Source organism: Nyctibius grandis, chromosome 9, assembly GCF_013368605.1.
Source record: "Nyctibius grandis isolate bNycGra1 chromosome 9, bNycGra1.pri, whole genome shotgun sequence".
Taxonomy (NCBI): Eukaryota; Metazoa; Chordata; class Aves; order Nyctibiiformes; family Nyctibiidae; genus Nyctibius; species Nyctibius grandis.
The window spans coordinates 574,573-587,453 of record NC_090666.1 but is presented as its reverse complement, the minus strand read 5'-3'; the positions used below and the strand labels follow the sequence as shown (position 1 = coordinate 587,453).

The window sequence follows — 12,881 nt, the reverse complement described above, 5'->3', positions numbered from 1 at the left end:
CCTTTCCCAAACCCAACCTCTCCCAACCCTCCCGGCATGCAGCTTTGGCTCTTGATGTTTACCTGTGGTGCCTGAGGGACCAGCTGAGCGCCACGCACCTCCTCTTGCCCCTGGGTAGACCTGGTGCCCCAAGAAGCAGGTCCCTGTCCCCAGGATTAGGCCACGGCACGCAAAACACTGGGGCTGGATTCGGCTGGGACCGTGAAGGTCGGTGATTCTGTTTTAATGTGTTTTTGTGTCCTCATGCTGCCTTACCACCCCGAGAAAGTCTCATCCCGAGTCGCAACATGTGTGCCTGGCCTTGGCCGGGGGGATGAAGGCGGGGGTTGGAAAAAAATCTCAGCGCAAAAAAGCCCAAACCCAAAGTGGTTTATTTTAGGATTTCCTGTCAGTGAATGTCTGCTAAATACACAGGAGCAAGGACAGGCATTATTTTTGGCAGCGAGACCCCATTCAGAGAGACAAGGCCGCTGCGGGAACAGCACTGCTGACGGGCTGGTCTCCGGCTGTGTTTATTTTCAGCAGGGCTTCATCTGCCCTGGGCTGAGAAAAAAGCGACCCTCATCTTCCTCTCAGGGTGGATGAAGGCATCGTTCTGAGTCTGGCTTTTCAACACCCTGGCACAGGATTTCACGGACCCGAGTAATTAGCCGTAATCGAGGCCACCGAGCTCTCCTTGTCGCATAGCTCGCTGATGCTGTAATTTCCTGCCAGCTGCCACCGCTGGACAGCAGGTGGATGTCTTGGGGCCGGCACGCAAGTAGGCTTCGAATCATAGAACCATTTAGGTTGGAAAAGACCTTTAACATGATTGAGGCCAACTGAGGCGTGTCTCCTCCTCTCCTCCATCCTCCAGCAGTGCCCCAGGAAAGGGTCCCAGCTGCGTAAATGCAGCACAGGAGGGTTCGGCAGAGGCAAAAATGACTCTCTGGCATCAGTTCTTCCAGGAGTGACCTGCTTCTCCCTTCTCTCCTACCAGCACATCAACAACGATCACATCCACGGGGAGAAGAAGGAGTTTGTCTGCCGCTGGCAGGACTGCACGCGGGAGCAGAAGCCCTTCAAGGCTCAGTACATGTTGGTGGTGCATATGCGAAGGCACACCGGAGAGAAGCCACACAAGTGCACGGTGAGCTGGCAGGGACACGTGGTGCATCTCAGCTTGACAAGTGGGATGCTGGACTTGGGTGGTCACAAAAATGTGTGTGCAGACACAGGCACGACTTCAAGCAGGGCTCTCCCAGGGTGCCTGCCGGCATCCAGCTCAGGGCCGGTCCAGCTCTCTGTGTCTGGGTTATAGCTACTTGCATGTTACACCCTGGGGACAGGGCAAGTAGTCAAGGAGGGTGGTGAAGGTGTTAGTGGGCAAAACTGCGTTTCCTTGGGGAAAATGGGTTCAGCTCTACCACAGAGATCCAGAGGGACTCAGGACAAGTCACTTAAGGTGGAAAACCAGGCAATTTAGTTGCTTACATCCAAGAAGGAAATCCAGTAACCCCACACTGTGGGGAACCACCTAACTCTGGTCATGTCTAACTCAGCATCACCCAGTACTGCTGCTGGGGCTGCAAGTTTCCCTCACCCACATACCCGAGTGTGCACAGAAGTCCCCTTCCAGCCTGGGGAGCTGGGCCAACACCTCCTACCTCTGCTCTCTTAATCCAGAGGTGCGGTCAACCCCTGGGTGCTTAAACCCCAGGAGGAGCTCAGTCCCCAGACCTTCTGCATGCAAGCAGCACTCTGCCTCGTGTTAAACACTGCCTGAGGACGAGTATGAGGCGCTGTTTTGTGTCTCAGCCCTGTGGGTACTGGCTTATCTAGCACATGGGAGAGTTGGGCTCACCTCCTCCTCAACCTCGAGATAGTATCTGCCCTCATACATGGAGTCTCCCACCGCACCCCTGGCTGAGGTAGGGCAACAAAGGATGCCTGATGGGGGCACAAGAGAAAAGAGAGCTGTGGAGTTCACAGAATCACAGGATGGTTGGGGTTGGAAGGGACCTCTGGAGATCATCTATCCAACCCCCTGAGTTTAGTGGCTGTGGCAAACTGGTAGGAGAGAAGAGGTGCTCGCCATCTCTTTCCACATATACTTCAGCCCTTTTTCCTCCCAAAGGTCCATCCCAGTCTTATGATATCTTCTGCTCCCTGCCTTCTCCTCCTGCCAGTTTTTCATACCTCCTTCACTGTCAGCATTACACCCTTCTTCTCCCCAGAGTCTTACGGATGAATCTCTCTGCTTGGCAGATGTCTGAGCCCTCCTCCCATATCTTCCTCCTCTTCTGCTCCATTAGTCACTTCCAGTCCTGCTCCCTCCCTGGCCCTGCCCCAGCTCCTGCTTACAAATGTTAGGATATGTATGATTTGCTTGCTGCCTGACTCTTTATCAATCTTCCAGCCCTGTGTTCATTTAGTTTAGAGCATAACCTCCCTGGGGCACAGGGCCACGTCCTTTGTTTTAATCTTCTAAAGCACTTTGCCCAGTTCTAGTGCTTTACCGATCTTCCTTAAAATTATCAAGGACTATCGATCGTTGGTGTGCTACAAAGTGAGCAGGGAAGGAAAGTCTAGCCCTGCCCTTGCAGGTAGAGGGACTCAGAAGATAAAAAGCAGGAGGGACTGCATCCTCCTCAGTGCTGTAACGGAGCACTCCATGTGTGATATGTCACAGCAACCCTCCCCGAAGTGGAGTACCACCGGTTTCCAACTGCCTGGGATACAGAATCACAGAATCAACCAGGTTGGAAGACACCTCTGGGATCATCGAGTCCAACCATTGCCCTGACACCACCATTTCAACTAGACCATGGCACTAAGTGCCATGTCCAGTCTTTTCTTAAACACCTCCAGAGATGGTGACTCCACCACCTCCCTGGGCAGCCCCTTCCAATGTCTAATGACCCTTGCTGAGAAGAAATGCTTCCTAATGTCCAACCTGAACCTCCCCTGGCGAAGCTTGAGGCTGTGTCCTCTTGTCCTATCGCTAGTTTTCTGGGAGAAGAGGCCAACTCCCACTCCGCTACAACCTCCCTTCAGGTAGTCGTAGACTGCAATAAGGTCACCTCTGAGCCTCCTCTTCTCCAGGCTAAACACCCCCAGCTCCCTCAGCCATTCCTCATAGGTCAGACCCTCCAGACCCTTCACCAGCTTGGTCACCCTCCTCTGGACTCGCTCCAACACCTCAACATCTTTCTTGAAGTGGCAGCGCAGTCCTTCTCCAAGTCTGGCAGTGATTTTTCAAAATACCGTTTGTTTCAGGCGAGAAGTTTGTGGTGTACATAAAGCTACGGATGAGCCCAATTGCAGCGTGGGATTTGGTCAAGGATTATTTCCACAGATGACAGCCAGAACTCCCCCTGGCATAATCAAACCCATGCGTAAGAGTGGGAACAACTGCTTTGAACATGCACAGGCTGCTTTGCTGAAAAGCTCTTGTTTGAAAATGTGGCCTTTTGGTCTTAATAACGGCATTTTTGTGTCAGTATCCAGCAAAACCAGAATGGACACATGAGTTGCCTCGTGCTGAGTTCCCTTTGTTTTCCATCAAGTGGAATGATGTATTTCAATAACCATAAGCGACTTGAGTTGTAAAGGACTGTTTGCACAGGGCAAGAGAAGAAAGGGGTATACTGTGCTACCTCAAAGTTGTGGCATGCTCTGTGGGCCAAATGGGCTAATGAAAGTTATCTGAGGAAGGGGAACTGGATCCATCCCACCCCGACAAAGCTGTGGAAGGAATCAGCTCTTGCAGGATGCTCCTACTGTCCTTGAAGAGATCTGGATATCTCAAGAGAGCAGAACAAGTTTGCCTTATGTCCACCGTGCCTATGCTAGACCTTAAAGGGATGCTTAAGTAACCCTACTTCTTTTCCAGCACAATAAAGTTATATGGGAGCAACGTGTGCCTACGCACTTTGTGGGTTTCATGGGCTTCATGTTTGCCTCACTCCTTAGCAGTGCAGGTGAGTCTTATGCCCGTGGAGCACAAGGAGACAGGTACCGTTGCTATTGCATGCAGCTGCCTTTGGCCTCTGCCCACAAGGTCCAGATCTCTGGAGACGTAGGACCACTCAACTGCCCACAGCGCAATCAGACACTGAACTGTGACATGACCTGTCCTGCTATGACACCAGTTTCTTTACTGGGCAAGACTCAAACATAGCAACGTGAAGTCCTGTCACATCTGGACTGAACTCGTAGACACGTTTGAGTGATCTGACTAAAATACAACACCATGTGGCTTGCATACATTACAACAGGAGGGGTTGTGTGTGTTAAGGTGCTTGCATGGGCCTTTCAACACTCCCAGCTGAACAGCGAGTGCAGCATTTAGCTAGAATTTGGAAGGGAGCCTTGCATTTCTTAAAACCTCTTCCAGTGTAAGTTCTCACTTGTTTTGTCAAAGAGTATTTAAGACGGCCTCCTTGGTTTGAGGTGAAATCCTCCCATGCTGCAGACAGGGCAGGTGCAGGGAGAAGCCTCCAGCCCAGCCAGAGTGGAGAGTGGCAGGACTTGCATCATCCAAAGCCTCACCATGTCTCCCAAGCTGCTCCCTCTCGTTGTGTGGGCAGCTGGTTTCCTTCCAGGAGGAAGGTTCCTGGCCTGTTTTGTCATCCAAATATCCATCTGTCTTCAAGATTGAGAGTCTTGTTTTTTAAACTGGTAATGTCAGACGGCCTGACCACAGCATCCTCCGAGAGTAGACCCAAGCTGTAATTTGGGAAACTTCAAAGCTTGCTGGATTTCTGCTTGTGTGTTAGAGAAGGGTCTGGCCTTTCCAGCGCTGGTGCTAGTGAAGTTGCCAGGCTGGTCAAACTGTCAAGAAGCCATCAGTCCTCGGGGTGGGAAGCAGAGGGCCTTCATTTCTGAGCGTGTTAGCTGCAGAGGGATGGCAGGAGGGGCTAAGAGAGCCCTGGGAGGGGTGTTCAACCCCACTGGAAAAAAGAGTCTCTTGTTGAAATGTCAGGTGGGTACCCAACAAGGAGCAGCACCTTAAATATGAATCACTGCTGAAACTCTCAGCCTGCCTCGGGAAGCAAATTCTCCCAACAAAGTGGATGTTGTTCCCTAAAACACAAGCCCTTTAAAGGGAAGAAAAAAAGAAAGAATGGGAAACAGATGAGAAGGGTTTAGGCGGGGGAAAATTAAATTTTTCTGGTTAATTAATCACTCTTCTCGTGTTTTTTTTTTTTTATTTTAGTTTGAGGGTTGCTCCAAAGCCTATTCCCGCCTGGAGAACTTAAAGACACACCTGAGGTCCCACACTGGAGAAAAACCCTATGTCTGTGAACACGAAGGCTGCAATAAAGCCTTTTCCAACGCCTCGGATAGAGCCAAGCACCAGAACAGGACGCATTCCAATGAGGTAAGCCCGGGCTCACCGCAGCTCAACAGAGGGCTTTTTTTTTTTAATTTTGCTGACAATAAACATACACTTTACACGCTGGCCTCATGTAAAAAGAAACCTACTGTAATGAGAGGTTTTTCTTATTTTTTAATGGGATTTATTTTGCTGGAGAGCCAGACCACATCAGCTTTATATTTATGAAAGCCATGTTTGAAATCATAAACAGATGTTAAAGTATGCAAACTTTTTAATCGGCGCTGGAAATGAAAGCAAGCATTTTCCAAATTTATAATTTTTAATAGCATAAATAGGATTATACAGTTGTGCATGTGGTGTTTAATATTACTGTGGAGCAGACTTGCAGTAGTATAACAGCTACCTTGGATCCTGAGGCTCTGGAAATAATGCTCCTTCCATCGTTTGATGTACGATGATAGAGCACAATGCAATGCTTTGTTAACCTTGGCTAATTAAGACCCAATATTAGTAGCTGGGGAGCGGAGGAAATTGCCTTTATTGTAACGCATGTGATGGTCTGTTGCAATCAACCACGGCCGACGATTGAAATTTATATTACTGCTAATTAGCTGACAGGGGAAGGAAAAACAATACTCCAAAGTTCTAATAGTGTTTGCAGCCATGAAGAATTCAGTCTGTAGTCTAATTTGCAACAGTTAAATGTAGACTATTGGAGAGTGGAACACAATTGCCATGGATGACAGCTTTTTAAAGCAATGCTGTGTCTGCAAAGGGCGTGTTGGGAGTATTTCTGTCTCTGGAATAATATCAGTCAGTGATAACCAAAGCTCTGTAGGTTTCAGAGATTCCGTTGGAGTCAGAATAACGATTCAAAGTCTAGGATGCCCTTCCGTGCTGTGTGATGCTGAGATGGACCCAATGAATGACCTGCATCCCAGTGTTATTTGAACTGGTTTGGGTATGAACCCAAATGTCAGGATTGTCCTTCACCAGTGAGACACTTCCCCAGCAGGACACAGGTTAAAAATAACTCATATCTGCAGGGGCACTGAGTAGTTTGGGGTTGGTTTAAGGTTACACCAGCCTTGAGGCCAGGAGAGACCAACCAGACATACAACCTCCCGTCTGCTCAGCAACCTGCATTCCCAGTAACTGGTGTTTGATTGAAGCATCATTTGTTCTCTGTTAAAGCTTCTTCCCCTGAAAGGTAGGCAGTCGTGATTTAATCTCACATTTCAGGTATTAGGAATTGCTTGTTTTCCAGCCCTGGATGCTTTCTCTACCTTCCTCCAGTGCTGGACCCAATGTCCCTTTTGTTGTTGCTATTTCCACCTCACAACACTACAGTGTTAAGTCACTCTCCATCTTCTTTCTCATAAGCTTAATATGTCAATCAAGCCACTGAAGATTCCCATTACTGCAGCATTTTTTCCTGTCCTTAAATCAATTTTGCATCTCTCTTCCATCCCTAAGGATTCTCATGTAGATGGACCAAGACTGCTGGTACAACTTTCAGTGCTGGATACAGACTCACTCTGCCCAGTTTGTGCACACCGAAGCAGTATGTGAGCTACTTTTTGCCCACAGATCACTTGAGCTCGAATTTCTAGACGTCCTTCCTAGGCAAGCCAGAGTTTTCCTTCTGTTGTGCCAGCTGGTGTCCCATGTTCCTACATGTGGCATTTTGGCTTTGGCTGTATTATTAAACGTAATTTCTTTGATGGGTTCAGGAACTGCACTGGATCTGGGCTGACTCCTCACTTCATCTGAGCAGAGCTTGGACGCACTTGAAGGTCTACTTCTTTGGGTTCCAATTGTACAAGAAGGGGAGGCTGTAGGGCAGGAGCATCCAACTCCTTGTCTATGGTGGACCCTGATCTGATATGCTGCCACTTGGCACAGGCTGCATCCAACAACACAAACTAAAGACTCAGATAACAGATAGGGATTTTATCCTCTGTTGGTGCTTCCCTTGGAGGATGCCAAAGCCTTCTGAGGTGCAGAAGCAGCATAGCCGCGAGTGGAGGATTTGTACCAGAACAGATGAGCCTCTCCACAGGAACTACATGGCATTACATGATCTTACATTTTGTGATCATGCTCACTCCTGAACTGCTGTTCAACCCTCCTTGATGCAACACAGGCATGCCCCAAGCCTTCTGGGAGGTCTGTAGGCTGCATATAATGACTCTTTGGGCCATATACTTGACACCCTCTTTTTGAGGAACATATAACATGATCCTTTGCAACAGATGACATCCCTCAGGGCAAAGCTCATGGCATTGGGCAGCAGACCCAGGTGAGGGTTCTGCAACCAGCTGTGGCCATGAACAGTGGGTTAGCAAACTGCACTGAGACCTTGGCTCACAAACCACATGGATGCAAAGCAGGAGTTTGTGGCTGTGAATATTTCCCATTACCCATTGGTAACTCCATTGTGGTTCCTAGCTACCTACTAAATATTTTCCTCTACTTGCAGTGTTTACTTGGGATACACCACAGTTTCAGAGTTAGTCATCCGTGTCTCCTCTAAGGGGGAAGTTCCAGGTTCCCTATATTTGTCTGTGTCATTGTGTGACAGGACGTAGGTGTATGGTCCAAACACGCCGAAGTTCAAGGCTGGGGATCTGTTACCACACTGGCTTTTGTTTGATTGTTGAAGTGTCACGTGCACTACTTCATTTTAAACTTGCAGTGACTATTTCACAGAATCACAGAATTGACCAGGTTGGAAGAGACCTCTGGGATCATCGAGTCCAACCGTTTCCCTGACACCACCCTGTCAACTAGACCATGGCACTAAGTGCCATGTCCAGGCTTTTCTTAAACACCTCCAGGGATGGTGACTCCACCACCTTCCTGAGCAGCCCCTTCCAATGTCTAATGACCCTTGCTGAGAAGAAATGCTTCCTAATGTCCAACCTGAACCTCCCCTGGAGAAGCTTGAGGCTATGGTCTCTTGATTTGAATCCCTTCAGGGAATACCTTCAAAGTTACTCCTGGGAAAAGGGCTTTCATCCCATGACCACTCTCCAGTGCACACACAAAAGAGTAGCATGAGTTCACAGCCAGCCAAAGGCTCAGAGCGACGTTTTCTCCAGTTCAAGCTAAACAAGGGTAAAATACAGAAATTCAGTTCTGCTGAGTGCCTGGGGAGCTCCCCAGTTCTCTCATCCTAAGGAGTATCATGCTGTATGTGTGTGGGAGTAGGAGGGAGGCATCTGAGACACCTAAATTGTTGACTTCATTAGGGCATACGCTGCATTAGATGTCAGAACCTGGATAACCCAGGGGATATATAAAGGCATGGCAACAAAACAGCAGTTGTGCTCAGTTCTCTTGCAGGAGGTATGGCCTGATGAAGAGGATGGTTGTATCCCGTTAGGTGGAGTGTCTGCTGTACAAGTAACAGTGATCGTGTTACCCTAATTACTGGTATCTGAAAAAATCAGAACTATTGGTCTTAAACAATCTTTATAAAAAACCCTTGGACTGTGTTATGTAGGGGATTTTAGCATGTGTGGTGGGGGTTCTGTTCTTCAGAATAGGTTTTAATAGCAGCAATAATATCTCTATAATGCCTCATCCAAAAGGTTGCGTGAGATTTATAAACAATTTTACTTTTTGTGCTTTGGTTTACCCAGCTTTAAAATATATTAAATACTTACCTCAGTGGGGTGTTACGAGGATTTAGCTTGTTTAAGTGATGTGCCAAGATCAGTCAGGAAGCATGCTTTTGAATAAAAAACAGACTTTCAGTGTTTTTCTTGTGATGATGCTGGCTTTCTGCAAAGAATATCATAGAATCATAGAATCAGAGAATGGTTTTGGTTGGAGGGGACCTTAAAGATCATCTAGTTCCAACCCCATTTATCTGTAAGGACATGCAAGTTGGGCAGAGGAAGCTTTTCTTGAAAGATACGATACAAAAACCTTAATCCTATCGATCACAGGGATGAATCCCACCATAAACATTTCCAGGGCTTCCCTGAAATATATACTCCGTTGTATTTTTGCACTTAAGCTTCTGGATGAAATTATAAAACCGATTAAAAAAAAGAATAGGAATGGTCATTTTGGGTAGCCTTAAAACAACATCTGTCTGGTTTTTTTCATGGATTTATCCTATCACATTGGCAGAAAAATAGTTAGAGTAGCTGTGAGGCTGAAAACAGAACTTGTGATGAATTCAGAGCTTCCAGCGCAGCAGCACCAGCTGAAGCAACTGCAGCACTAATACACTTTGGAATTGGAAACTCAATAAAAAAAAAAAAAGTTAAAAGAAGAAAAGTATCTGTTTGCTGACTTCTGTTTTCAGAAGCATGACTTCAGCCTTGTTTTCCTGTGGCTATCAATGATTCATGAATTCAGGACTAGAGTGCTGTCTTCTGAAAAAAAAACATTGCATGCCGGTGGTTTGTTTTGCACAATAACAGATTTCAAGGTGTCAGGTGCTGAAGTGGTATGATAGATTGGGTAGGGTGAATCCAGGCTGGCTTGGTTTCGCTGGAATTCCATCAGCCAGAAGGTCTCAGATGTTTTCTCAGTGTAGACCCCACCTTAGCAGAGAGAATGTGTTATGGCCAGTCCCCTACATCACCTCCCTCCCATCCGTAATCAGGAAACATTCCTGTGGCCACCCGAGCAAATACATACATGGGAAAGGAATATTAGGAAAGTATTTCGTGAATTCTTAGCTGTCTTTTAATCCAGAAACTGAAAACAAGCAGTTTAGCCAACACCAAATGACTGGCCAGGTCTGTGTGGGTCATCAGCAGCCCATATATCACATCTTAGAGATCTCAGTCTTATGGAGTCCTGAGGAGCAGATGCTCCACACTTTGCTGCTGCCAGCCGCTGTGCTCGTTGTATTTTCTTGGCCCATACGCTGTACCTGGAATATTTGGGCTTGTTCTAAATGTAACCCAAGATTTGCTTGTCTTGACAGAAACCCTACGTCTGTAAAATCCCTGGCTGCACGAAGCGGTACACAGACCCTAGTTCCCTCAGGAAACACGTCAAGACCGTGCACGGGCCTGATGCCCACGTCACGAAGAAGCAGCGCAACGATGTTCATCCGAGGCCACCTCCGCTCAAGGAAAACGGGGACAACGAGGCAAGCGCCAAGCAGAGCAGCAAGGTTTCAGAGGAGAGCCCCGAGGCCAACAGCACCACGAGGAGCATGGAAGATTGCTTGCAAGTCAAAATGATAAAAACGGAGAATTCTGTGGTAAGAGCAGTTGCTCTTGGCAGAAATGACGCGGCCCCTAATTTCTCCACCCCAATGGGGGCATGAAGCATTTGCATGCCATTTACCCCTCCGGGCAGTTGCCCTTCACCTGCCAACACCCTAGAGTTCAAGTCCAGAGATGAAACTGCAGGTCAGGGCACAGTCCAGTACATTTTGCACCTTCCTACCCAGCACCACAGATTCCTGCCCTTGTAGTTATGGGGGCCACATGATGCCTAGTGTTGAGCTTGGCCTCCCTGTGCTGTGAAAGTGGGTAAAACTCAGAGTGTTGTGGTCAAATGAGCTTTACCTACCTCACCAATTTAAATTGAACAACCACCACAGGGCACAGATTGATGAACACTTCTTGAAGCAGAAGTCCTGGCATTAGCATTCCCTTTTCTCCTCCTCCCTGCACCCGTCACTATTTTTCCTTCCAGACTGCTGCTGCACAGCAGTTTTGCTGGCACAACTCTCTTGTGGGCTGTCTGATGAAGCCAGTGGGGACAAAAGTAGCTGTTTTGTTTTTGTTGGGTGTCTTAAAGCAAGTTCAATTCCTTGGTCCTGTCCACCATATACAGAAGCAAAAATCGCTGAGGTTGGCAGGGACCTCTTGAGATCGTCTAGTCCAACCTCCCTGCTCAAGCAAGGTTGGCTAAAGCAGATTGCTCAGGAGTACATGAGTTCAATACACAACTCGCAGCTGCCACAGAAAATTGTAGTGGGACAATAGAGCAGGGGAGTGAAACCAGGAATAAACATGGGAGCAATGCTGTGGCTCACAGAGTACAGGCTTGCAGTCAACTGTGATCATGCTTTAGAGCCCCATGAGTGGCCACTAGCTGAAACAAAGACCATTTATCAGCTTTCTGGCCATTACAGCAGCTGCACAGTAGGCAGTAGTGTGGTGGATGGTGCTAACAGGGTGTGTTTGGTGATGGGTCCAAACACATTCAAGCCTATTCCACCCCATGCAGGGAGCCCACCTGCTCCTCAGAACACCACGGCTGGTGGAGGAGATGGAGCATTGCAACACACAGGTCACTTTGGCCTTTTGATGTTTCTGTTCACCTTTGTACCCAAAGTTCTGGTCTGCTGCACCAGCTCAGAGTGGGGCAGAGTATGGGCTGGATACAGCAGAAAAGACCTTCACCTGCAGAGGAGGGTGTTCACATAGTCCCTAGACTTCTCACTAGAGCTGAAAGGACTTTGAGCTCCAAAATATATATTTTCTTGATTTGAATCCAGGCTAAAAGATTGTTATTGCTATGAAACAACATGCCTTGAAGCGACAAAGATTTTCTAAAAAGTATTATGGGATGTGTTGTTGGACAAATTACTAATGAGCAGCATGTTTCAGTTAGGAAGAAATTGAGTATTTTCACATCCAATGTGTCTCTAATTGACTAAAGGAAGAGTTTTACTGTGCTGAGGTTCAGTATTGGGTTACAAAAACTGAGCGTGAGAACCACTGGACAGAATGACCTCTCTCCAGTACTTTTCCTCCATGTCTTTTGGGTTTTTTTTTCCTATGAAAACACGGACACAATCACGGCTCCCCGCCCCATTTCTCCCGAAGGTGTGTGGTTGTTTTCCTAAGACTTTTTACTCACAGGGTTGCAGCCAAGCTGTCTCGCTGGCAGCAGGGCCGTGGGGCAGATGTTTTTGTCCTCTCACCCCATCCAGCGCTGAATACTTCACTTGTGCATGTCTAACAGACGGCATCTGACTTGGCGGGCCCATGTCCAACTCCTGTTTCCTGGTTAAGGTCAAGGTGGTAGGAGGGGTGAGATGTTTCACTGGTTCCCATCACTCCGAGGCCCCTTGTTTTGACCCATCTTGGGGTCTCATCCCAAACCCATGGAGAAGGGTGGGAAGTCTCTCCTAGGGGTTTTTATCTGGGCCCCCAAAGAGGAAAAGCAGGGAAGATGGGGTACAGGACCCTTTTCTTCTCAGAAAGGGTCATTTCTTCTCAGAAAGGGTCATTAGACATTGGAAGGGGCTGCCCAGGGAGGTGGTGGAGTCACCATCTCTGGAGGTGTTTAAGAAAAGACTGGACATGGCACTTAGTGCCGTGGTCTAGTTGACATGGTGGTGTCAGGGCAATGGTTGGACTCGATGATCCCAGAGGTCTTTTCCAACCTGATTGATTCTGTGATTCTGTGGGAGAGGGGGAGAAGCTGGCGATTTCTGTTGTGTTCTGCACTCCCCTCTTCCTCCTTTTACTAACATGGTCCTTTCTATTAATGCTGTCTTTGTCCTAACAACCTGTTCTTTATTCCCACTTACCCTTCCTTACTCTACCTTCCTAAGGACAGTCGGTAC

General features: G+C 47.8%; 1 protein-coding gene across 2 annotated transcripts in view; it reads left to right on the top strand.

Annotated features, from left to right (window-relative positions):
• The window catches only part of GLI2 (GLI family zinc finger 2), a 156,218-nt gene that overhangs the window by 138,525 nt on the left and 4,812 nt on the right, over window positions 1–12,881 (top strand). For both annotated transcript variants that reach the window (XM_068407554.1, XM_068407553.1), the window contains exons 9-11: window positions 980–1,129; window positions 5,201–5,365; window positions 10,275–10,556. In XM_068407554.1, the coding sequence (XP_068263655.1) occupies window positions 980–1,129; window positions 5,201–5,365; window positions 10,275–10,556 (597 nt within the window). The remainder of the gene's footprint in view (window positions 1–979; window positions 1,130–5,200; window positions 5,366–10,274; window positions 10,557–12,881) is intronic.